The sequence below is a fragment of the Antedon bifida genome, chromosome 11 (genome assembly GCF_963402885.1).
Source record: "Antedon bifida chromosome 11, ecAntBifi1.1, whole genome shotgun sequence".
Taxonomy (NCBI): domain Eukaryota; kingdom Metazoa; phylum Echinodermata; class Crinoidea; order Comatulida; family Antedonidae; genus Antedon; species Antedon bifida.
In genome coordinates, this window is record NC_136236.1 from 6,015,349 (window position 1) to 6,043,093 (window position 27,745).

General features: G+C 31.8%; 1 protein-coding gene across 1 annotated transcript; it reads right to left on the reverse strand.

Annotated features, from left to right (window-relative positions):
• Nucleotides 1-220: 220 nt before the first annotated feature.
• Nucleotides 221-10,259, reverse strand: LOC144856231 (uncharacterized). The gene is made up of 16 exons (XM_078714180.1): nucleotides 10,166-10,259; nucleotides 9,687-9,882; nucleotides 9,435-9,502; nucleotides 8,432-9,031; nucleotides 7,875-8,126; nucleotides 7,596-7,705; nucleotides 6,979-7,171; nucleotides 6,613-6,726; nucleotides 6,275-6,387; nucleotides 6,023-6,169; nucleotides 5,015-5,572; nucleotides 4,653-4,808; nucleotides 3,246-3,358; nucleotides 2,565-2,827; nucleotides 1,774-1,840; nucleotides 221-1,364 (listed from the first exon to the last, which is right to left on the reverse strand). Exons 1-16 carry the CDS (start codon nucleotides 10,257-10,259, stop codon nucleotides 890-892), a joined length of 3,519 nt encoding a protein of 1,172 aa, XP_078570306.1. The 3' UTR covers nucleotides 221-889.
• Between the last annotated feature and the right edge of the window lie 17,486 nt (nucleotides 10,260-27,745).

The following is a 27,745-nucleotide window of genomic DNA, read 5'->3' on the forward strand; positions in this document are numbered from 1 at the left end:
TATATTGGTCTAATCGACTTGATAATAGTTTAGAAGCACTTAATATGATGACTCAAAGTTGATATAACATAGATTCAATTATTTAAATTAGGCATATTCTACTTTGATGGGAAATATAACACTTGACTTCCATCGTTTTTATTAATACAAATCGACTCTGGATTTGTCAATAGTATAACTTGGAAGCATTTGATATAATGTTCAAATTTATGACATAGTTTAAAAGCACTTTCAAATTGGAAGACTGACCGATATCAACAATATAGGCCTACTTTATTTCTGTGATATATAGGCTTTTTTCTGATTGTTTTAATTCTATATATATTCTATATATTGTATTGAATAAACTGTGTACACATATACCGCGTATTTACATTATTATAATATATAAAATGCATTCGGTCTCTATAATTGGAGTACCCTCGTGTTTTAAAATGAATAAAAATACAGAAACAAATTTAAACTAATACAACTAATAATACTAAACATTAAGGCTACTTGTAATTCCGATTAAAATGAAAAGAAATACGTGTGAACTGATTATTATTTGATAATGCGTAGTCACTTGGATTAGATTGATGCTTATATTCAGATTTCTAGAAACTGACAAACCCATTATGGGACATAGTAATAGGCTATTATGTTCCTACTAAAATGATGAAATGTTATAATATAATATATAATTTCTGCGTAACTATTAATATTATTGATTTTAATGTATCTATCGTACCCAATCAGGCATAACTTTATTGACAAAGTATTTTAAACGACGTTACTGAAAAGTAACGTACAAGATAACGTAGCCCAGATATCATAGCTTATATTATATGATAGGCTAGTACTAGTTAGTAATAGGCATGTAGGAGAGTAAATAACATTTTCACTTGATCTAAATGGTTAGTTTAGTATCTCCATTGTATTTCATTTCAACGTTATCATCCTTAACCTTGCTACTACCGCTATCCGTGGTATTTTTAACATTCTTGCTTTTGTCACTTTCTTTGAAAATTGACTTCCACGCGTCACGAATATCCTTCTGGCGTACGCAGAAGAAAAGAAAAATAAAGAGCCCTTGCAGCGAGTTAAACAGAGAGAACAGCCACTGAAACACATCGCGAGAGGTCGAATCTGCATCGATTGCGAGGAATCCAAAGACCCATGTTAGGCCTAGAAGGACAGAAACTGCGAAAGCATTCTGGAGGTGTTTAATCACTTCCTCTCTTTTCTCAACTTTGTTGCCAATCTTTCGTCGGCAAATCAATTTACGCATTACTAAAATGAACACCACGTAATTGAACATCATAAGAACACCAATGATCAAAATGAAGCCAAAGTTCCGAATATTCCCTGAAGAAATAAAACAACTGAAAAAAAGGAATAATTTTAAAAATATGACCAGACGATGTCTTTTAGCTAAACAAAAGTTTGTCTTACCATAAAAATACATTATTTATTTTTTTGAAAAAAACAACAAGCTTTGGATAAGTTTCAGTTTGTTATTCCTTAATCCATGGTATTTTATATAGTTTTTACGAAATAATTACAAATAATTAGGACAATACGACGTTGAAAATAGTTTACAGAAGATACATATTAAAATCAAGAGAGGGGTCAACCCCTCCGCCTTCATTTAAATACATGAAGAAAAATAGACTTTATACTCAATATAAAACACGGCTTTCTTAGCTACCTGGGTTATTTTTTACTCTCAGTTTTTAAATGCTTAATTTATAACTTTATCAACAAACGCTTTGAAACTGATCTGTTACTTACTAATCTTCAGCCGCGTAGTCATCAGCATCAATTCCAAGACAAACAGCAACAATTATCAAAGGAATTCCTGAAAACAATTGTTAAGGATACATTAAATTAGTTCTAGGCTATAAATTATATCAGATTTAAGAAAAGAAGATATCGTGAATAAACAACAACACGTCACTAAATTTATTTTCTAACGTAAATTATATTATATTTCTGACCGTGCGCAAAATAAATTTTCGAATCAAACAGCTGTGTAGTTGTTGAGTCATTACGTCATTTATCAGTATTTAATCATGCGTAACTGATTGTAACTAGCGCCATCATAAGCTCATGGCGTGTCGTGAAAACAGAAGGTCATTAGCATAGAAACACTTGAATAAAAATGTACCGAGAGTGATGGAACAGACATGAAAACTAACAAAGACCAGGATGGTGCCTTTTATAACATTTGTCGCACGGAAATACAGGTTATTAGTAGGCCTATCTCTCATGGAATGATTCGTTCCCGAAAGTAAAAAGAAAGTACGTCACAAACAACTACAACAAATCCTTTTTTCCTGCAAAAATATTAGAATTATTTATTGCCACTGAAAACGAATGTTTATCGATGTTTGCTTATTCTATAATAGAGATTCAACACAAGGACGTAAAGTGATTCGATCAATTACAATGGATTGGAATATTCGAACTCAATGCATCGCTTGCGTTGCGTCTTCGTCGTCCTTGCGTTGCGTCTGTAGTGCGAACTAATACGCTCACTGTTGGGTAGGCCTATGGGCAATAATGGAATGTAATATATTTACCGTAACCTGCTACACAAACTTTGAGCATAAAATATCTAATTTCACTGTGGATGACTTTGACGAACATTAGGTACATGTTTACAGCTTCGATTGTCATCCAGAAAACAGAGGCCAATCCAAAGTAATGAATCAGCGCTGCCACAGCGATGCATCCAGTTTTATGACCTGTCTGCTTGATGCCAATTGCAAACACGAGGTAGAGGAGAAGCAAAGATAGCGACAGGTTTATGAGGATTTTCTGTGGACGTTTACTTCGAAATTGTCTGCAAAAAATAATTTATGTTAGTACCATAGCCGACACAGTGTTTATTATACTCTATGGCATTATGACACATCGTCTATAGGCGGCCATGTTTATATCGTTATATTTTTACACAGTGTCACAAAGAAACCCAGAATGAAAAATGAATAAAATAAACTTATTACATGTTCATAATTACAAAAGAGAGCAGTACAGGCTTATACATAATAGAAAGGTATCATTAAATGAGATCATTTTAGATGAAAGGTTAATTAAGTTGGTTAAAGTTGTATTTTCTATGCATTATATTGAGCTGGTTTAACCCCACATAAGCCTATGTTTATGTCGAGTTAAACTTTACTACATAAAAATGTCAATGTTATTGGAATATTGTAATTTATTGTTTTCTTCTCATTGTTTTATACTATTTTTTTACTTACTTAAAGTACAGGTATGTAGCAATTGTTGCCACCAAACTGACAACAGAAACGATACATCCAATAAGACTGATAATAGATAAGGCATTGTAAGTCTCTTGGGGTTCATAATAGTCCTGTAAACATAATATTAGATATATGTAAATCAATTGTGTTGCGTAGCACTGTGTAAATTATATAGATAAATCATACTGTCAAATTATTGAAACAGTGCTCATTTCGAATCACTAACAAATACGGAACTTTCGCCAATGTGGCGTGACAAGTCCATCAACCATGACAGTACTGAAGCTGAAATGATCTGACTGCCAACATGGCGCTTAAAACCTTCTCCAGACTTCTTGATAACCAAGTTGTTGCTCGACGCGATTATGAGGTCATGTTACGAATATGAGCACCGTTTCAATATTTATGTAACAAAAATAATAAGAAGGCCCATAAAGCACGAATGATGAATTTATAGTTTGGTTATGCATAACACATTAACAACACTGCGTTTCAATTGATTTGAATTCATTGGGCTGTAAACAGTACTCACAGCTAGTACAGCAATACGTTAAGATTCTCATACAGTAGGTATGTCTAAATTAACTTCAGTCGTAAATATGGCTTATACATTAATAATGTAATCAAGTCTGTACAATGCACGATAGAGCAATATACCAGACCAATTTACCTATCAAAATAGGCCTAAACAACCAGTTATAAAAACAGCCAGTTATAAAAACAGCATGGAAAATAGTCATATTAAATTGATGTATTATGGACAATTCGCGTATTTGTTTTAATAATTTAGAGTTGACGTATTTTGGAAAGAAGTCGGCGTATTTAGTTCACCAACCCTAATGACATTTTTAAAGTTAAAGAATGCTGTTACAACCACTGTAGAAAATGCCAGCTAATGTCGAAACAACCGTTAATATAGAACAATCCAACGCTAATGTAGAATGTAGTAAAACATCCAGCTAATATAGAAACACTACATTAGCTGGAGGTTTTAATAATAATAATAATAATAATAATAATAATAAGATTTATACAGCGCACATATCCACTAAAGAGCTCAAGGCGCTTGTGAAAAACCATGAAACAAATTAACCTTAAACCTAAATACAATTGATAAATTTGACAAAAACCGAATAAAAAATAAGACCAATCGAACCCACATCACTGCTTCCGTTTACCAGCAATTTAAGGTGCATAGATCAGCCAGTACATAACTTACATGTTTTTTTTAGTGATGTGGGTATCTAGCTAAACAAATTAAATCTTACAAATTGCCAAAAGCAGCCGACAGCAGATGTGTCTGTGTCTATATTAGCGGTGGATTGTTCTACTAGGTTGTCTACATTAGCGGTTGTAACAAAATGCCATTAACAAAAACTAAAAAAGATAAAAAAAATGACTTACGACAAGAATGGCAAAGTTGGTAAGATGGTCACATAAGCATACAACCCGACCGTCTGTTGTTTCATTTAACTCACATCCTTCGCTTGACCAATCACCTACTCCATCATCAAGTGAAAAATCCCAGAAAACACATTCTGTATTGTTATTGATAATTTCCTACAATAATATAAACAACAATATTATTATGTAAAAATAATTATTATGTTAAATAAATATTAACACAAACAAATGGAATGTCGAAATATCTTTGAACTCAACCAGAGATTTTTACAGAAACTTTTATATTTTCTATTATGTACACAACCTAGTCTCAATCTTATATAAATGCTTTCTACATGAAATAGTTTAACTTAGTTACTTACATGCCGTGGTAAGAAAGCCAATTTTATAGGTGTGACAAGTCCATCAACCATGACCGCCTCTATTGAAGCTGAAATGATCTGACTGCCAACATGGCGCTTAAAACCTTCTCCAGACTTCTTGATAACCAAGTTGTTGGAAATAAATAAAGAACTATTCTGGTAAACCGTAAAATATAATCGGATCTCATCTATGCCCAGTTGAGCCTGACTAAGTAAGGCGATCTCAGGCGGAAGACTGATTGAAGCTCCTACATTATTAAAGGGAGGAACATTCTCATAATATATGTCTACATCGACTGATTCCAAAATGTTTTTGAGTGAATCGCCATCAGACAAAGCTACATAAGCTAGCCCGTTCACAAGAGAATCTACGCTTACTGCCAAAGTCATCACGCCAACATGCGGTTGTACACTGGTGAAGTTCATGCCTGCTGCTGCCACTGTTGCAAGTTGTCTTTCTAATGACGTCACAAAAGACGATGCTGTTTCTCTCATTGATAAATTCAGCATACCAGAATGAATTATGTTATCAACAACTTCAACCACGTTTGAGGTTATCTGTAAATAATCATTAAATGTATGTCCAAACAAACATCATTTGTATTAACTAATATAAATTAATTAATTCATAATTACATGAATATTCACATGGTTAAAGTTTAAATTTGCACATTATATGTTCCATATTAGCTTTTGAAATTTAACATGACCGAAAAATCTGCTCTAGGTGTAGCCAGTTAACAATAATAAGCTAGAAATACCATGACTTCGCCCTACCCCAGCGAACTAATCCTAACACCACCACAATAGTGGATTCGATAAAAAGAAGAATAAGTCAATCAAGTAGAGCTTGATTTGCGATACGTGTTAAAACTACCTAAATGGTAAATGTCATAAAAACAAGTTTTTGATAAAACCTTGACCATTTTACCAATAACTAAATACTTTTCATATTGAGGTTGTGCATAATTCAACAGCTGTTTGATAATAAAACGAGCATATACTTACCCTTTCATCTGGATTCTCAAGATTAACAATATCCTCTAAAATGTTTGCAACTGACTCAACAGACTTCTCATCCATAACTGGTGTATCATGTGTAAAGTCGGCAAGAGCGTCCGCTATTACAAAAACATTATCTTCTGTAACTTCAATCTGGAAAACAGAAAAGAAAAGTTGAATCAATGTTAATGTAATATACTTAAAAAAAAAAACTATTTCCACAAAGGATTTCCCAAAATATCACAGTAAATTAGATACCTCGTCTAGTCTACTATTTTTAATGTCACAGTCTGTGATTATGACATTGTCCCATTCAGCTCCTGATATGAAATTTCCATCACAGTGTCGTATTGCAAGAGGAACAGTTGTATCTGTGAAAACATAAAAAAATACAATTATGAGAAAAGTTATTTGTGAACACTTTAGTAGCCTAAATTTTGCTAGCAATGTCAACATTTTAAGAGAATTGTGTCACTAAGGGAAACGTTTGACTTTATTCTGTTTCTTAATCGTAATCTCGATTCGTAATCTTTTTAAGTAAACATAAGGTAATTTATAAGAACTGAAGTCTCAATATAATTTATATTTAAACTTACCTTCGTGAGAATATAGGAGGCAATCTTGTATTGAATCTGCAGTTACACCAAGAGAAACATCTGGAAAACTGTAGAGAATGCCATTAATTATCAAGTCTTCTCCAATGCAGGATGCTGTATAAAAAGCAATAATAAACTGAATATAAAATTTTTTTTTCCATATGATCATTTTATGATATCAAAGAAGTACGATTGAGAAAGTCTGTCTCATTGTGGTGAATATAGGATGATATCAAGAAAAAATGCATTGTTTGAAAAACAATTTCAGCCGAGTTCTGACATTACGCACAATTTATCATTGATTGATTCATAAATTATGTGGATTTATTTATAATCATTATTAGGAAAAATCATTTAAAAACTTACATATACTTATTACATTGATAGATTCAGAGTCTGTGAAAAACCCAGGTAACAAAGTGAGAGAATCATTTATCATGGTACTGTATGTGGAAGCATTTTGACCTTGGTTGATGTATAATTCCATCACTGTAATAACACTTCCAGATTTCAGGCTCATAACAAAAATTTCAGAAACTTGCGGTATATTTGCAGACAACTGAAATAAAAGTATTTTATTCTATGTTCTTTTTTTGGTGTAAAATGTTGTAGGCCTATTTTGTAGAATTCTTTCCGTTTACAAAATTGTTAGTCTAGCGTTTTGAATTATTATTAGTACAAAGATACATATTTTGGCCCATATGGCGTTTCATACGTGTAATCACGTGTAAGCTCACAAACACAGTTTAGGCAAATACGTATTTTTCAAACAAATTTAAATTAAACAACAACTCACCCCCACCCTTCGACCCCCGTTGAAAGGATTGAAATTATTCACAGGGCCAGTTTTTAAAGGGATTCTCTGATTCGTATCGATTAGTGTTTATTCTAGGTAATAGCACTTGTAACCACTATGTTTACTACTCAATGTAAACATTTGTAAATTCATCATTTCAGGGTTTGATAATTTTAGTAATACTTACAGATTTCTGCAATTCATTTGTAAAATTGTTGAATGCCGCACTTTCTCTGTTCGTATAGTCTTCGTTGAATAAAATATTGAATGTAACATTTACTCTAAAAGTAGACAAACCTAAAAAATACAATAAAAAAACATTTTTAACACTTATTAAATAATAACATAAATATCAATAACATTTGTATTCAAGTTTGAAAAACATATATCACATTTTTCTATGGCTCTGAAACATAAACTTCTCTTGGACTATGTGGTAATGACATGACAATGAAAAGTGACCCACCTGTTATGAGTACGGTGGCAAGGTTTGATGCTGCATCTTTTTTATCTTGAGATCTAGATCCAAAACAAGTATAGTCACCCTGACTCTGGCCTTTATCTAGCTGCACACTGTAAGTAGGATTGTTAGCATTGGGGATACGGTCGCCGTTTTTATACCATTCATAAAACTCCACATTTTCTATAATGCATTCCAACATAACTGTCATACCAATATCAACAGCACGTGATTCGGGGTTACGAACTACACGAGGATCTAAACATAAAGATAATGAAGCAACTTTCTAAAACTATATAAATAAAATAGCATTACAATCTGGAAAAAAGACTTAATACGTAAACAAAAATCCGCAGTTAAAGAAAATGTAAAATATAAGTACTGGAATGTTCTGAAGAACAATCCTAAGCCTGTAGCCAGGTGATTCTTTTTACTGAAAATGGGACTTACTTGCAGGTCTGTATAGCAAGGTGGGGGTTATCTCAATTCCAATATTAATAACTTTTTCAATGTCATAATGTACATGTACAATACAGATTTACATAGCTTTACTAATACTATACCTTTAACAAACTCTCCAACGCAAATTTCAAGGGCTGTAATTTCCACATCTGTTTGACTGCAGCCAGCATTCGCCTGAATGTTCCATTCACTTAGAAATAGCAAACACTCTGGTGAGTCGTTTTTACAAGTAACTCCATTAATTGAAATCGCCTCATCAGAAAATTGAACGGGAAGATGAGAATGACTATTTAGTGTAATCTCATACGTAGATGTGCTTTTAATTTTGATTGGTTGATCAAACATCAAGTCAATTTGAAAGCTTTCTTTTTCAGGACTAATTATTATATCGTTAAACGTTTGAAAGTAAACGGTTACACCTGTATTTTGATTCAACATGGTGAATTCTATGGAAATTATGACGTAATTATAGTTTGTTGAGCTGGAATTGGAGTAAGATCCATTACCAATGTCAAAGTTGGAAGAGGAAAATGACATACTGTACAGAACGGATCCTTGAACAAAAGTGTCTTTGTAATACTGCCCTCCAGAATCACGTGGATTACGTGTAGGTGTGATATTTGTTATAGTACTGTTGTAACATGTTTGCTTCGACTTTGAACTATCCCGAATTGACGCATGATTAACCGTACATGATGCATCTAAAAGGATATAAAGGGAATACAGTTATTATGTACAAAAGAAACTAGGTTAACCTTAATAAAATGTACTGTAAACGCAATTTTATACAAAAATTATTCAGTGATAGAAAATGATTTAAGCAAAGAAAAAGGCCAATTGGGAAAAAAAAGTACAATAAAAAAAGTTTATACAAGTCTGGCAACATAGAATTAACTGTTATGCCTCTTTTGAAGAAAAAACTATGAAACGCTCTTTAATATAAAAAGAAAGAGCAGAAAGCAATTTTACTGGAGAAAACAATAACTATGACATGCATTCAGTGGAATTGGAGCAGACAATGTGAATAAAGATCAGATGTGATTGAGTGGTTTAAGTATACATTGCAAGGTAGGAATTTGTATAGTATTTATGTTTGCTCTTTACCTTCTAATGAAATAACTACAGTCTCACTGATTATTGTACCTGCGATATTCCAAACACGGCAGGCATATCTATAATACAAAAACACACATTTTTTAAAATAAGATCCGAGAAAAAAAAAAGACAATTTTAAGTTGTGGTTAGGTTTTTATATTTTCTGTATTGCATGATTCATATACTAAAAAGACCGATCGAAAGACGAATCAAAGAAAAATGAGGATGTTCAAGATAATAATAAAAACAAATTAGGCCTACGTTGCTGAAAAATCCATTAGTTCGTAAACTGCTTGTCTGGTAGATGGCTCTGTAACTGGTACGTATTTATCTGCGTCAGTGAATTTCCCCCATTGAACAATCGCTGCTGGAATTCCAGACGCTACACAATACAATGTAACACTTTCTTCTGAATTGATGTTCATTGAACTACTGACTGACGTAATAGTTGGTGCAACTAAATTGTAAAAGATAATGATAATATGCAATAGTATTTAAAAAAAATACGATGCAATATTTGTACTTATTACATATTCATAATGCATTAATAATATTAATTAGGCTGTGCTGCTATTAGAACAATTATCTATACTAATTCTTCGTATTTCACAATATCAGAATGGTAAAGAATTAATAATTATGATTTGATAACGATTACAAGTTCAAATTAAAAATAAATACAAGAACACACAATTCAAAATAATAATTTAATTTCCTACATACCGATGCACTTGCCATACAACTCGTCAATAACACTATTGATTGAAGTAATCTCACAATTGTATTTATCTTCGCTTGCTCGTATCCATTCTGCATATCTATCAATACATACATCCTTACAGTCTGATATAAATGATCTTATGGTGAGAGTTACGCAAGATTGTTCATATTGACTCAAACAAGTGATCGGTGAAAGTAATTTGTGTTTTGTACCGCTATCAGGAAGAAAGGATAACGAAACAAGCTGGCCATTTTGTTCGAAATTGTGGAGATCAGTCAGGTTTTTTTCGAAGAACGTTTCATCGTCTTTGAGATATACCTGAAATTATTTGTTATGATGTAAACGAAAGTACCTAAAATGTTGAATATTCCATAAACAATGATTATGACAGAAGAAAGACTTCTTTCTGGTATTAAAAAGAAAACCAAGTTTCAATCTGTAATCAGAGAGTCCACTAATAAGTTTTATAATAATATAAAACAAACTTATGATTTAATATTTCAAACTTTTTCCAGGTCAAACTTTTCCCATGCGTGTTCTGTTAATTGCTAATTTGTTATTTATGTTTGGTTCATGATTTGTTTATTTTATTAATTTTAATTTTCACTTTTTATAATACATATATCAATGTTTAAAACTACCAATATGAAAAAATATCAATATGTAATGATCATCATCAAGATTTTATTAGTCGGAGTTACAGTATCTTTTCTCTTTAAAGTGTTAATATATAAACAAGGGATGAAATATATTATTATTACTACTTACTTACTTACCATCTTTACCTTAGTCGCAATTGAATACATTATGTATTCTTTAGTTTAAAGCAATTTGGAGAAAGTACTTCTTTATTATGAATACACAATTGTTTAAGCATAACTAATAATTAAGAATAATATTATGATAATAATTTTTCTTACCTTGAAATGAATAACTGGAATGATAATGACTGTCGGATCAGATGAAAGTAAGGCTACAAACAGTGTTCCGTCTTCTGCAATCTCGTTCCCAATGTACGCAGATAAATTAACTCCGATCTATGAATCAAAACATGTTTTTATTAAAGAAACTTAACAGGTAAATTGCAGCCCATTTTGCAGTTTTATTGTAGTTATCACCTTTTCTAAACAAAATAAAGAAAACTATTTCACAGAACATAAAAAAAAACAACATAAATGTAATCGAAATGCTTTCAGGAGGGCCCTGCGACATCAAAACACGTTGTGCTACTAATGTATAGGACTTCGCGACTGTACAGATTATCATGAGGGAATTGTTCGGCATAGATTGTAACTTCCTTCCCCTCTATCTTCAAGTAGGCTAGAGCCGCCGCTTAAATGTTTTTTAGAGAATATTTGTAGGTCTATGGTTATAGATCTGCTTGGAGAACTCACTTGCACTTTGTAATCTCTAGTAATAAATGTTGATGTTGACTTAAGTCAAGTTAATTAAATTGATTATGTACGTACCCTTGCTATTATGTTATTAGCCTCTGGGAAATCAAGTCTAAAACTAAATAGATTTTTCGAACCTCCCAACTTCGGAAAGCCGTAAAGTTGGTGAAGTTCACCGCATGTTTCTGTCATATTGTATAAAAGTTGCAACAAATCGTCACATTCTTTATCTTAAATATAAAATAAAATATATGCGTTAGCCATATTTCATGAATGCATTGGACGAGAGTTTGCTCTCTACACTAACATCCACATTTTGTATATAATAAAATTATATTGATAATGAGAATATATATATATATATAGCTTTACTTGGAGAATGCTTTTAAAGACCGCTATGAAAATGTAATAGTTCGTAACAAAAGGAGTTCATTCATAGGTAATGTCAGAGTTTGATAACCTACACACTAGAATAAATAAAACCGTTAAAATAGAAAACCTAAACAAGCTTATGAATAGTTCTTACTTTGACATTCGTCTGGTTCATCTGAGTTATCTGCACAGTCATACGGCACATTATCACACATCTTGCTAAGTGAGATACACTCGCCACTTTCACAGTTTAATTCATTGTGAGTACATTTTACTATAACAAGAAATTAAATCAAATATTTAAAAACAAGATAAAAAAATAAATCGCTACTGAAAGGGCAGAACTGTAAAATTGCAAAAGTTGTAAAAAGTGCAATTTAAAATACATCAGCTACATGAAAAAGTCATAAAGATTGTAGAATATTATGCAGAATACTTTTTAGAATCAATTCAAAAGATAAACAATTTTAAATTAAAATGAATACAGGATTTCAATAACGCTGTTGTTCCTGTGTACAAAAACAGTTACTAATGCTGTTCTATTTTGCATGGCTTTGATTATGAAGAGTAACATTATAATTTGATTGTTAACTTTTCCATGAAAACCTCATTATTTTATAATATTGTCAACAACATCATTTATTTAGAAACATTTCATGAAATAAAAACTAACATACATTAATTACAATAACTTATATGGTAACATTAAATAAGAACTGTTTCTGGGATCAGAAAAAGAAGTAAAAGAACTTGTCAAAAACCAAAAAGCAATTGCATGACAATATCTATAGCTGATAATAGTTCTATAAATTATAATCCTAAAAAAAATTACAAACGTTTTAGATATTTCATTTAACAAATAAAAAATCTAATTATAATGGCAGGATATTTAATTATTATCAATGTTTCTCTGGTTTATTATTGGCAATCTGTGTGGCGGCGTAGGTTTTCACAACAATGCATACACATTTAATAAATATCAAATGTAAAAGTAACAAACCAATTTCTCCTGTACAAGTTGGACCTCTGAAACCAGGTGGACATGCGCAATAAAAGTCATCGGTTACAGTTTGAATTTCAAAAATCGTTTCATAAGGCTGAAAAACAATGCCTCCATTTCTACAAGGATTTCTTGCACTGTTATCTGTAAAAAAATGTAATAAATGTTAACAATAATTTAACTCCTTTACAGTTAAGACAGTCATAAGTCAGTTAATGAATTATTATATTCACTGCATAAATATAATTAATAATTCAATAATTCATTCATTTATTTAATCCAGGAAACTTGGTCCGAGTTTAACGCGCCTTTATGTTCCATGGTGGGAACTTGATTAGGTCAATGGATAGAAAGGTTAATGAAGAAGTATAAAAAGAAAGAGAGAAACGATACTAATAATTAATTCCCAAACAATACAATATTTTGTTGTGCTAAGTGGGATTTGATGTCAATATGGTACCATCTCCCAACTACTGTTCCTGCCTTGAGAAAAACAAGACTTTTGTAGTGTAATAATGACTGGAGTGGTTTTTGACATATCGGGATGTTTGGTTTTGAGATTACTGTAACGTTTACTTTTAATTTGTGTACTGGGCAAACCAGAAGGAAATGGCGTTAACTCGTTATATTCTCAGAATAGGGAGATTTCTTATCGAATGATAGACTAAAAAATATTAATTTACGTATGCGTATAAACACAGTATAAACCGTTCTGTTTAATATCGAGACTTTATTTTATTTTCTGTAATTTAACGTTCGGTCCAAACTACTGATTGACGTAATGATTGGTGCAACTATTTCCTATTTAATAATCTTATAGTTATATGATTTGATAACGATAAAAAGTTAGAACAACAAAACACATAATTCAAAATAGTAATTGCGTTTTCTACATACCGATACATTTTCCATACAACTCGTCAATAACACTATCTATTAAAGTCATCTGACAATTGTATATATCTTTGCTTGCTCGTAACCATTCTGCATATCTATCAATACATACATCCTTACAGTCTGATATAAATGACCTAATGGTGAGAGTTACGCAAGAGTGTCCATCTTGACTCAAACAAGTGATCGGTGAAAGTAATTTGTGTTCTGTATCGCTATCAGGAAGAAAGGATAACGAAACTAGCTGTTGGTCATATTGTTCAAAATTTTGGATATCAGCTAGGTTTGTTTCGAAGAATGTTTCTTCATCTTTGAGATATACCTGAAATATATTTGTTATGAGGTAAACGTCAATTACCTACCGTTTAAAGTATGTCATAAACAACGATTATAAAACAAGAAAGTAATTATAAGAATTATTCTAATACTGTTTTTCTTAGATAAACATTTTTTAACTTGTATTAATAATCAAAATGATGACATCAATAGTTGAATCATGACCAATTTACAAATATTTATATTCATCTACCATGCCTATCCAGCTCTTTGAATTATATTACTGTACGTATCAGAAATTTTAAGGATATTATGCCCATTACTATGTTTGTATTTGGCTATGAATTTGTTTTCGTATACATTTATATAATATTTATGATCAATTCATAATGTTACATTTTTTAAGTAAAAGTAATTCTTTATTATGCATACATAATTGTGGTATTATTAAGAATAGTGTTTTCTTACCCTGAAATGAATAACTGGAATGTCAACGATAGACAGATCAGATGAAAGTAAGGCTACAAACAGTGTTCCGTTTTCTGTAATCTCGTTCCCAATAAATGCAGATATATTAAGTTCAATCTATGAAACAAAAGAAGTGTTGTGATAGCTTTAAACTAAATTTAAATCACTTTCATTCATGTACTATATATTGAAATTTTGATATTTTTATCTATCGAGATGCTTTATTAAAAAACAAAAACATGAATAATATTGATGAATAAATCAAACTGTGAATATGTCATTCTGTTGTTTTAACAATAATATTTAACCAAAAAGTCATTTATTCCAGACAATGAGCTTCTTGTTGAATTTCATTTAAAATTAAGGTACATTATTATGTAAATATTTTGTAATCCATAATTTTGCTCAAAGTAATATAACTATAACACATATTGTCTCTAAAAAACAATAGATACAGGGGAACAAGTTTATTCAGCTGATAAAATGTATTTAATTAAATTCTTTCTGTGGATTCTAAATCTGTTTTGTTTTTAATGAAGGTAATACATATTATACGTACCCCTGTTATTATATTCGTAGCCTCTGGAGAAGTTAATCTAAAACTAAATAGGTTTTGGGAACCTTCCACGTTTGGAAAGCCGTTAAGTTGTTGAAGTTCACCACATGTTGAGGTCAGATTGTTCAAAAGTTGCAACAAATCATCACATTCTTTATCTAAAATATAAATTAAATATATACATTGTAGCCTCTAGTTTGCCTACAATTTCATCCACAATTTGTATCTAATAAAATCCTGTTGGTAATGAGAATATAAATACAATTAAGAATATTATTTGGCGAATGCTTTTAAAGCTATGCCCGCATTTAAAAATGTATTAGTTCGTGGCAAGAAGAAGTGAATTCATTACATTATGAATAGATATTATATAGATAACCATTTAGAAAAATTAACAGGCTTACGAATAGTTCTTACTTTGACATTCTTCATCAGAATTATCTGCACAATCATACGGGACATTATCACACATCTTGCTAAGTGAGATACACTCCCCGCTTTCACAGGCAAATTCATTACGACTACATTCAACTATGATTAAATAAACATGAACAAATAATATCTATGAATGGGTTAGAACTTATTATTATTGAATATACAATATTGATAACAAACCAATTTCTCCTGTGCAAGTTGGACCTCTGAAACCAGGTGGACATGCGCAATAAAAGTCATCGGTTACAGTTTGAATTTCAAAAATCATTTCATAAGGCTGAACAACAATGCCTCCATTTTCACAAGGATTGTTTGCACTGGTGTCTGTAAAAGAATGTAATACATTTAACAGATTAACAATAACTTAATTTTTTATATGTACAATTATATTTTACGGTTAAGGCAGCCATAAGGCAGCTAATGCATTGTTTCACTGAATGAATATATAATAATTCAGTAGTTCTTCCATTCATTCTTCACATAATACTCTTTCAAAATCACAAAAGCATTTAAAATAAAAATAAAAAAGCAAAAAAAAAAAGAACAAGACGACGGGATTCCAAGTAGACAAGAATAAGCTAGGTCTATGGGTATATTGAATGGAATACTTAAAATTGACTTACCAGTGATATTCACTTTAAAAGTACAATTATCTGTATTTCTAGCTCTGTCGATAGCGGAACAGGTAACAGCAGTTGAATCGATTTTGAATAATGAACCAGAAGGTGGAGTACAAATAGCTGACAGACCTGAATCAACGTTGTCAGTAACAGTCAGGTTAATCCAGGAAACAGAAACTTGGTCCGAATTTAACGCACCTTTAGTAATATTAAGAGGACAAACAACATCTGGACTGACGCCATCTGCCAAAACAATGTGAAGTTTTAATATATTTTAAAAAGTGAAATTACATAATATAATGATTTAAAGGTAAGGGTAAGATAAATGTATTTATTTTTTGTCCTCAAGCTTAACTGAAAATTGAGGAAATTTGGATTAGGCCCTCCGCGGACCCACGGCAGCCAGCAGTCCAAAGCCTACATGATTAACACACCGGGAGCCGATCCCCTACGAATAGTGTGTACCAAATTCTTTAACGTGCATTATGTACATGAGACCAACAGCTTAACATCCCCTCCAAAGGAAAAGGCAATGAGAGCATAGCATCTTTCCTAAGGATACAGTTAGTATGGTACAGATACAGGCTCGAACCAATGCGTATCACATGCTAGTCTGATATTATCATTACACCATCACTCTCCAGTATGTAAACAAGACCCGCCGCGATTCCAGACGGTCTCCCATCCAGAATGCGATCAGGCCCAACATTCCGAATTAGATTAAGTCAATGGATAAAAACAGTTAATGATGAAGAAGTATAAAAATAAGATGGAAATTGATGACCATTTAACGAATCCATAAATTTAAGAATATACATTTACTCTTTATTATTAAAATTAAGCCTACTTGTTTATTTTTTTAATATACTTACCGATGATAGTGATATTAAATGTACACTTTCCTGTATTCCAATACGTATCCGTAGCGGAACAAGTAACATTAGTTGTACCAATATTAAATGAGGAACCAGAAGTTGGAACACAAATAGCTAACAGACCATTATCAACATTGTCACTGACTGTCAGGTCACTCCATGTAACTGTAATTTGGTCTGTCCCCGATTCCTGAATGTCAAATGGGCATGTCAAAATGGGATCACCAGTATCTTTAAAAAAAATATTTCTTTATTAGGCCAAAAATAATAAACAATTACTTAATAATAAACAATCAATAAACACAATTTACATTTTCTTATGTCAAGTTCTGAAGTGTATTGGTGCCATTTCGTTCTCACAACTGGTGATTTTTAGTTTAATTCAAATGATATAAAACGTGTAAAATTAAACTTACCTGTGACATGTACAAAAAAACTACAAATACCAACATTTCCAGAAATATCAGTAGCGATACATGTAATTTCAGTTAAACCAACTTTAAATGACGACCCGGAATGTGGAGTACAAGTAGCTGACAGACCTGTATCAAAGTTGTCTGTAACAGTCAGGTTAATCCAGGAAACAGGTACTTGGCCCGAGTTTAACGCACCTTTAGTTATATTAAGAGGACAAACAACATTTGGACTGACATCATCTGACAAAAAAATGTAAAGAACGAAGTTGCAATCTTTTCTAAAAATGTGACATTACATAATAATGCTTTATAGTAGGAACTAGATGTGTACTGGGCAACTAGAAGGAATTGCTCATAATTATACAGTAGAACATCTTTATTTTGTTATTATTTTGTTTTATTTTCAATTATTAACAATATTACCAAATTGTATCATATTACCTTTACATGTTCCTCTACTGAATTTTACGTTGTCGACTGCTATAATGTTTCTATTATACCCTACAAAATTCAGACGATTAAAACCCGTACTAGTGGTAAAGCTGACCTGACCTTGCCGCCATTCTGTACTTGTGGAGTAGAACTCTTTAAGTGTTGAAAAATTAATTATTGAATTAGAGTACTGAATTAGTAAACGATCAATAGTATGACCCAAAAAGTAGCTGAACTCAACGCAAACATCTCTCCAACTCGATGGTATTGCTGTGGTATACATATATCCATCCCCAGGTTCGTTAAGGAAAGCATAATAATTGTCTGCAAATAAGAACATAAATGGTGTTTAAAAATTTAAAATGTGTTTCTTATGTTTAAAATGTTGATTAAACGACGGAGAAATGTGTGGGATTATATTCAAAACGTTGGTATTTTTGTCACAAAAATAATACAATATTTCATGGATCAATTTATCTTGTTAACTGAAAATACTATAGAAAGTTTTTAACTTTTGTCTCGTCAGACACAAAATTGTATTTTGATTACTAAGATAGGCATACTGGTAAACTTTTGTAAAAAAAACCTACCTGGACCAGAGTTAATATTATCATTAGTTGTATAATTGGAAAGTTGCCATGGTATTGAGTTCCCACCTACCGGATACGGGTCCCATCCGCACATATCAACATCAAAGTTGCACGATATAGAACCTAATTTTACCAAAAAAAGGCATCACTTTAATATTATTTAGTAACATACTGTATACACCCTACACATAAAAAAAATATAAGCAAGAAATATTTCTTACAAAAAACGCCGCTTGACAGTTTTAAATAATGTATTGTTCTTTATTCACTAAAATTGTGCTTTTTTTTGGATATACAGAAAAATATAATCTTAAACCAAACTATATGGTACTGTTCATATTCCGGGGTCGTAGTGACCCATACCCCAACATTCCAGTAAACAACCTTTGTCATACAGCCGCCGACACGTCAAATATAACTATTTTAACAACATACGTTAATAAACGTTTTTACTAAACTTTAATTATTAACTAATAAACTGAAACACATGTACTTGCTTCGCCATCTTATTCCCATTTTCATACCTTTCTAACATAGAGGGCGCTCTAATAATCAGTATATTACATCTTTCCTTTTTTTGCACCGCGGCTTTAGACAGCTAAATCTCAAGAGGACGGAAAGCGTATTATCTACGGCTGAAATTTTCGGTATTTTGTAAACTCGACTAATTGATATGTCTGGGAAAAGAGAGTCTATAAGGGCTCACGGTTGAACGATCTTGGATTCTCGCCCTTTGATTGGTTGATTTGACGCAAATAAACACAAAGTGAAGTCACGATGAACTGAGGATTGCATGTCTAACACACATTCTTTGAATTTTAGGTTAAATAATAATTTAATTTATTTAATAAACATGAAATATCATTTGATTGAATTTTACAATGTTGATATACAAAATATATCACTAAAAATCATAAATTTTAAAGTTCATACAATTGCATACTGAGGGCGCAATTTATTAACTTCGTTTTCGGCGATGTTTTGGACTCTTTATATTTCGAAAACTACCAGCCAGATTTTCATAATTCTTTCTTTATTTTAATATTGATACAAAATATCAACAGGCAATGTGTATGCTATTAACTTTTAATGTTGCCTTGTTATCCCTACCTAGGTAGTAGGCTTATATACATGTGGGCCAGATCGAATTAGTGAGTAATTAATGCTCCTACCATGGACCTATTAATTACCCTGGAATGTGTAGGCCTACATATACTGTAGTTAGTTTATGATTTTTGTTCTGTACAGGTAGGCCAGACTATATTTTGCACAAAATGTTTACTACTGTTTTTTGAATAAAAAGAAGAAAGAACATGAATGATTAAAATTGTTAGTCAAAAAGTGTTTTGTAAGAAATATATTTTGTTTAACATTATAACCGTTTCAACTTATTTAACTCTAAAGTACAAACTTAAACATTAGTCAACAGATCATCATATTTCAAAATAATTATGTATGTGAATTTTGTGGGCCTAAATTAGCTCGATTCGATTCCAGGCCAGGCTTAGACAAAACTCGCTATTTTCTTCTCAATAACGGCAAACTAGGCCAAAATATATCACTGTGTGGTACATAATATTAGAACTCTTTGTAATATCTTCCTAAGATATAAATATGGAACAATATCGTAATAGTGAATACTAATGTTATCAAATTTACATTTCGCGGTACCTCCGAGATAGATCAGGTAGGTATCCAAGGCAGAGATTTTACCGAAGTTTTTCCATTTTGCTTACCTATGTCAGAAATAATCATCAGTAATTAGTCAAATTGGAGTCATTGTAAATACCGGCCTAGTTGACAGCAAAAATAAAGTTTTGAATTTGACGGATTTGACAGTGGATTATTATAATACCAACAAGTTTGACAGCATAAACAAAGTCAGTATTTATTTTGAAAGATTTTACAGATTACTGTCTACATGCATCTCAATTATACTGTATTATCAGCAAAATGTTTTCATAGACTCTCTTCTCCCAGACGAGGTTTGTAATTTGATCATGAACCGGCAGAGTTTACAACATTCCTAAACTGTCAGCCTCTTGAACTATTTCTTCCGCTTGATATAGCTTCTGAATGAGTAGTCCTCTGGGAATGTAGCTTGCTAAAGCCGCGGCGCGACAACGAGCGCCACCGATAGTAAGCAGTTTTACGGGCCGAGGTATTTATTATCTAGTGTATTTTGGTAAAAATGTTTAAAATATTCACCATAAGAGTTAAAATAATGAACCGAAAAACATCTTCAATTCAAATTCTAGGCCAAAATAGCATTATATTAATAATTTCCAGATGCTTTTTTCCATATACTAATTCACTCACGGTTTGTGCACCCATGTATTTCATCAGACAAATCCCCACAATTGTCAGCTCCATCACAAGCTATAGATCTATCTAAGCAAACACCAGGACGAGAACCATCTAAGCACAAATATCCAGGACATTCTAAAAAAAAATATTGTTATGTTATTTGAAATTGATTAACTAAAACTGAATGAAAAACAAAACAATGTAATGGAAAAGTGTGTTTAATAATCATAATATGTAAACATACCTATTTCAATAACTTTAAGTTCTAGAGCAAATCCTCGGTTCACACTACGGTCATAAAGATAACTAGTATGCAATCTTATACTTAAGTACGTTTTAGCTAGAATGCTGTAAATACTAGTTCGTCCAGTGTACAATTCAGTCACGGTATTGCCAATGGTGTCAACATAAGTGATATTTAAAAAGTCACAACAGCTCTTTAGTTCAAAGTCAAAGAATGTGAGTATAATTCCTGTATTAGGCGGACTTTGTACAATCCATTCACAATGATATTGATTGTATTGGTTGTCTGGGTAATATGGGGATGTTATGTTGATAGCATCACCTGCTGTTAGATAAATATTTTTCACACAATCTATTGGCACAAAGAATAGAAAAGGTTACTGTTTTATAGCTAATATATTGATTATATTTATATAAAATGATACTAATTGTGCATCTAATCATTCGCCTAAATAACTAAAAAGACCAATTTATCATCTCGATATAAAAATCTGTGAAAATGAGAAAAGGTTACCCCAACCGAGATTGGAATCCAGAACATTCTGTTTGATATGCAGATATCCTAACCATTAGGCCAATGACTGGGGCTTTCATGGGTATTGTTCAAACTCTCAAAAAGAGGGTTAACACTTTCGGCATGGTACGGCGGAACAGCACTAGTCCCTCAATTGTACGCACGCACACCCGAAATCAAAATTGATACGCCCTCATCTTTTCAGTATTTTTATTCACGAAGCGGGATCACCGAAGAGATAAGGCACAGAAATATGTTTATTTTTTTAAATTATTAACATGTTACCTTCACATGTTCCTCCGGTGATGTTAACGTCGTCGATGGCTACAATGTTTCCATATGTTACACCAATGAATTGTACATAACTTGAACCACCAATAAAACTGATTTGACCTTGCTGCCAATCTGCACTTCGGGAGGTAAAAAATGCTTGATTATAATATAATGAGGGAACGTAAATGATTTTTATAAAACCTGTATCTTTACAATAGTACTTGAACTTAATGCAAAAATAATCCCAACTCGATGGTATATTTCTAGTAAACAAATTTCCATACATATACGACCCAGTTGACTTAACGAAAGCATAGTAATTGCCTGTAAATAAGAAAAAAAAAAGTGGTTTTTAAAAATCAAGCCGTGTTTTTTATTTATTAAAATGGTAAATGAAAGACATACACTTGACAAATGTTTTGGAATTATATTCAAAACTTTGCTACATTTTTTCTCGAAAATAATACAGTTAGTACCGTATTTCATATTAGATCAGTTTATCTTGTTTACTAAGATTACTATAGAAATCAAAGGTTTTTTTAAAAGTATTATGTGCCGCCAGACACAGGATTGTATGGTGGTAAAGTCTATTCTGCCCCACCAAGGCAAAGCGAAGTATGGGACAATTTTTTCAAAAATGAGTTATGGGTTGTACAACTCGGCATGATTTGTGTATTTTGGCAAAGCAGATTTGCGTATTTTGGCATGATTTGTGTATTTTGGCAAAGCAGATTTGCGTATTTTGGCATGATTTGCGTATTTTGGCAAAGCATAGCGCCCTCAATTTGCGTATTTTGGCATGATTTGCGTATTTTGGCAAGGCATAGCGCCCTCAATTTGCGTATTTTGCGTAAAATGTTTGGCAGGGTACTCACCAACCCTAATGAATTATTGTGGATTTGCTTCCTTTCAATATGGTTTTGTCCAAAAGGTGTGCTCATAATACCAAAGCAGAAGAAAGTATTTTGAGCTAAAATATTTTTAATTTTTGTATTATTATACTTAAAATAGTCTCATGATTACCTATAAAAATCACATAAGCCCATATAAACACATTTCACTATTAAGAACGGCTAGAGTACAAACACACGTTTTGCTTGATTACTCAAAACTACCATGTTGTCCCATACTTCCCTTTGCCTTGGTGGGGCAGTATTGCTATTACTAAAATAGGTAATACTGGTAGACCTGTGTACTCTTACATTTATTTTCCTTACATTTATATTATAAATTTATGAGACTTACAAAAAAAAAACCTACCTGGACCAGGGTTAATGTTATCATCAGTTGTATCATTGGAAAGTTGCCATGGTATGCTATTATCATTTCTATGCCCATACGGGTTCCATCCACACATATCAACATCAAAGTTACAAGTTATAGAACCTAATTTGACAAAAAAAAGGCCACAACTATTATTTAATAGCATTATGCAGTATACCCACACGTAGTATTTTTTCAATCCCCGAAGTGGGAAGTTCAAACTTAATCTTGTTGTGAACAGTAGTGGGATATCGTTAGCTGTGCAGCTATAGCGCCATTTACACTAGATACACTTAAGTCTGTAAAATCAAGGGCCTAATTACCGTGATTCAACATCAGAGGATAGCACACCGGCTAAAAAAAATAGGAAGTATAAGACATAGCGGAATTTTTCATACCGACAGTATTAATTAAATGTAATTCTATTAACGGTAATCAATGTTTTGTATTTATTTATGTTTTTGTTCATTGACTACGGACTTTTGCTGTCAACTGATTGTTAATTTGTGTTTTTTGTGATTTATTATAAGTAATTGTTTACATACGTTATGTAATTATGTTTCATTAGGAGACAGACTTATTTGAGTCTCTATGTCGTCCATCGACTAAATGCTCTTTGTATACCCTGTATGTTGATTATTATCGGAATAAATGTTAAATTTAATTGAAATAAACGTTGATGCTCAAAATAAACTGTTTCGGTCTTCTCTCGAACTTTGTTCGCAATAAGTCTGGTTTAGCTACTAAATCTGGATTGGATATTATTTGTTTAACGGAAATGTGGATAAAGCCCACTGAGCATGCGCAGATGCAACGTTTATTTTATTTTTTATTTATTTATTAGGCCTATAGTAATTTGACATCTTCCGTCGTGATCGTGCCAAACTATTACCAGTGAATGTGATAAACCTATTGGCATAAACTGCTCATTGCATCCATAGTTAGTAACTCTCCTCTTGAAACGTTTACCGTCATTCAGACATTAAACTTTCCACATTTTGTTTCTATATTTTTAGTCGCGTGGACGCGACTCTATAGTTCACTATGTCGGTCGGTCGGTCTGTCGGTCTGTCTGTCGGTCCGGTATCACTATGCGTTTTATCGCTTTCTGACCTTTTCTTGATATCAGTTTAATCTAGCTAAGTCAATTTTTCACAGTATATTCCTTATGGCCAGGAATCGATGTGGTTATGTTTTCACGGTGCGGAATAAAAAATTACGCGGTGTACGCACGATGTAACGAAATCACGTTTGTAATCATATCTTCACAACCATGAATCACAATTAAATAAAATTTGGTACTCATAAATTTCAAGGCATAAATCATCATATGGCAATACAATTACGTGCGTAGCGCATGTAACGCATGCGTACGCGCGCTTAAAATTTTCAAAATTTATTTTCGATGAAATAAGAGTACGTTCCAGGCAATTTTAAGCGTTTACAAAATTTCCATGAGTGCGCAGATTTTTGCGCGCGCACTGCGCGTTAAATGTTATTGCGCACTTTTTTGCCCGATTTCTGTTTTCTTGACTTACTTTTCAACTCGAAATTACGTTATACGAGCACGTCAAAAGTGACAGGCTACGCACGTGGAAATTAAAAAAATATAATGTTTTTAAACATTTCAAGATTTCTAAACATGTTCAGTAATTTCGGTCAGTTGGTAGGTTGGTCGGTCGGTAAACACCAATGAGCACGCGACTGCAGCCATCTATATGGCATTGTTTCTGTTTTTTTTTTGTTTCTACATGTTTCCTTTATTTAAAAAAAAAATTGGTTTATCCAGTTATTTTTTGCTCATTCTTGTGGTCTTTTTTTTTTTTTTATAGTTTCCTTCTTTGTTTGTTTAATTGGTGTCTCTTCCGGTAGTCTAATTACATATTTACCTATACTATTGTCATCTTCTTCGTTTTACTTTTACTCCATTCATCTTCTGTTGTTATCTTGTATATTTTCGCGCAACTCACTTTGTTAATTTAGAATTCATTATCTTTCGCAACATGTTTATGTAATTAATATGCTATTTTTAAATCTGAGTATCCATAGTTCACTGTTATATCGTTTATCATAGTTTTGTGTTATAGCGATGATTTCAAGTATTATAATGTCTTCTTTTAATGTCTTTTTCTGAATCCAAGTTACTACTGTAGAACTTGCATTCTTTACATATATATTTCAATTCAATTCAATTCATTTCACATTTATTCAATTAATGAAAACTTAGACAATGTAGACAATATAAAACAAATAATGATTTCATTAATTTGGATCAGACTTAGAGGCCAAGGCCTGTCTCAGAAAGACCCAACAAAACATAAATACAAAATAAAAATGTGTACAAATTAGATAAAAGTGGCATAAAAATAATAATATATTTATGAAATGATAATTTTCCAAATAATTAATCTTAATTTGATGTCTGAATATTTTTGCATTTTCACATTTTTTTAGATTCTCTTTTAAGTTATTCCATAATTTAGGTCCATGAACTGTAATAAAAAAATTGGCTTTTGCTAAGTCTTACAAAAGGAACATAAAGTAAATTTGAGTTCTTAAGATAATAACTATGGACAGTCTTTGGTTTTTTAAATAATGATATTATAGAGAATGGAAGTTGACCTTTAACATATTGGAACATAAAAGTAAGTATTTGTTGTCTATGTAAATCTATTAATTTTAAGATATTAAGTTTTTTAAACAATGGTTCAGAAGTTGAGGCAAATGGTGCTAGGTTGATTATTCGAACGACACGTTTTTGGAGTTTTAGTAACCTATCCATGTTTGAAGGATAATCACTACACCAAATAAGGTTGCAGTATTGTAAATAAGGAAGGATAAGAGAATTGTATAATGTAATTAAAATATGTTGAGGGAAAGTAAACTTCAGTTTATTAATTATTCCAATAGATTTAGATACTTTATTTGCAACATAATATTGGTGCGGTTTCCAACTTAGATGTTCGTTTACAATTATACCTAAGAATAGAGTTTCAGATTTTTTGTTTATATTTTTTCCATTTAAAGTAACTTTTAAGTTTGATACGTTAACTTTCTTCTGGATGGGATGAAATAATAAATAATTAGTTTTTTCAATGTTTATTAAAAGTCCATTTGCATCAAACCAAGAACCAATTGTTTTTAACTCATTGTTTATAGTATTGTATAAAATATCTATGTTGTCATGCGAGAAAAATAATGTAGTATCATCGGCGAAGGACACAACCTGTAGAGTGTCACTGACACGAGTCAAATCATTTACATATATTAAGAACAATAACGGTCCCAGAACAGAACCCTGTGGAACTCCACAGGTTATGTCCCTCGTCGATGATTTACATGAATCCAATGAAACAATATTCTGTGCTCGATTGGTCTGGATCTGGTAGACATTTTTCTTGTCTGGTTTTGAATTGGGTGTATGCCTTTGTTGATTCTTTAGGTATGTTTTCTGTCTTCGCTATTTGGTTATATAGTTTGTAACGTCAACTAACAAACCTAATAGGCCTATTGAAATGTTATTTTCATTTCATAGACATCCAAAAGCAATGCAAATCAGGTTTTTGTAAACATTTATAATATTTCGGCAGGCTAGTGGATAATGTTCTCTATCGAAAAATGGCGTGTAGTGTTGGTTAGTTTTCCACTGAAATTAAGGATGTGTAAATTGTTTTTGTTGCACTTAACATACCCAATAAAGGTGATAAGCATGGAATAAAAAAACTATGGGTTTGTTCCTTGGCCTTTACACCAAGTAAGCTGTTCTTGTTTCTAAACTTCTGCAGGCACTTGACTGCAAACAAACACTAACATAATCACTAAACTAAAAAATAGGAAGAAAAATACTCACTTTGTGAATTGACAAGATTACAAAGTCCAAATATCAAAATCAGATATGTTAGTAACATTTTTATGTGTAAACAAAATGTAGGTACAATAATCATCTGATACAATCAAAACTGAAAAAAAAAAAATTCTCTCAAAGCAATATCTGCAACACAATTTGAAAATGTTTGGATGTCATACTTTACGTTTAACTTAGTAATACTATCATTTTCATATCTACTATAGTAGACCTTGGTATATCCCAAATTATGTCCATACATTTACCTAAAGTTAAGTTACTAAATAAGATATGATGACTGAAGTTGATGTCAACTTTAAGAAAACCAAAATACTGTATTTATACACGGAAGGGAATAAGCAGCTTGGACGAGAGTCTGGAATGTTCCATTCATCGCCAATCAAACCGTTTGAATAAACGTATATTCTACCTACTAACATAGTAATTTTTAGGTGGTTAAAATCAGTACCGAAAATATTTAACACATTTATATACTAACAAGTAAAACTCCTGAAATCAAATATGTAGGCCTAAATAGTTTAAGAATGATTTTCTTAGGCGTTTAACCTTTCATTTAAATACAGGAGGTCTATGACTGAATAAATCGTATTTGAAAACAAGTTTTTCTTTTACCTAATCTCAGATAAAGGTGTTAGATATTTTGAAATCATTAAAAACAATTACTTTTATTACATGATCGTATAATAAAACAAGTTATAATTAAATAGAATAGGCCTAATATTTTTAAGGAGTAATTATGAAATCAAAGTTTGCGATGGAAAGACATGAAAAATAAATGAATGTAATTATATATATATATTATTATT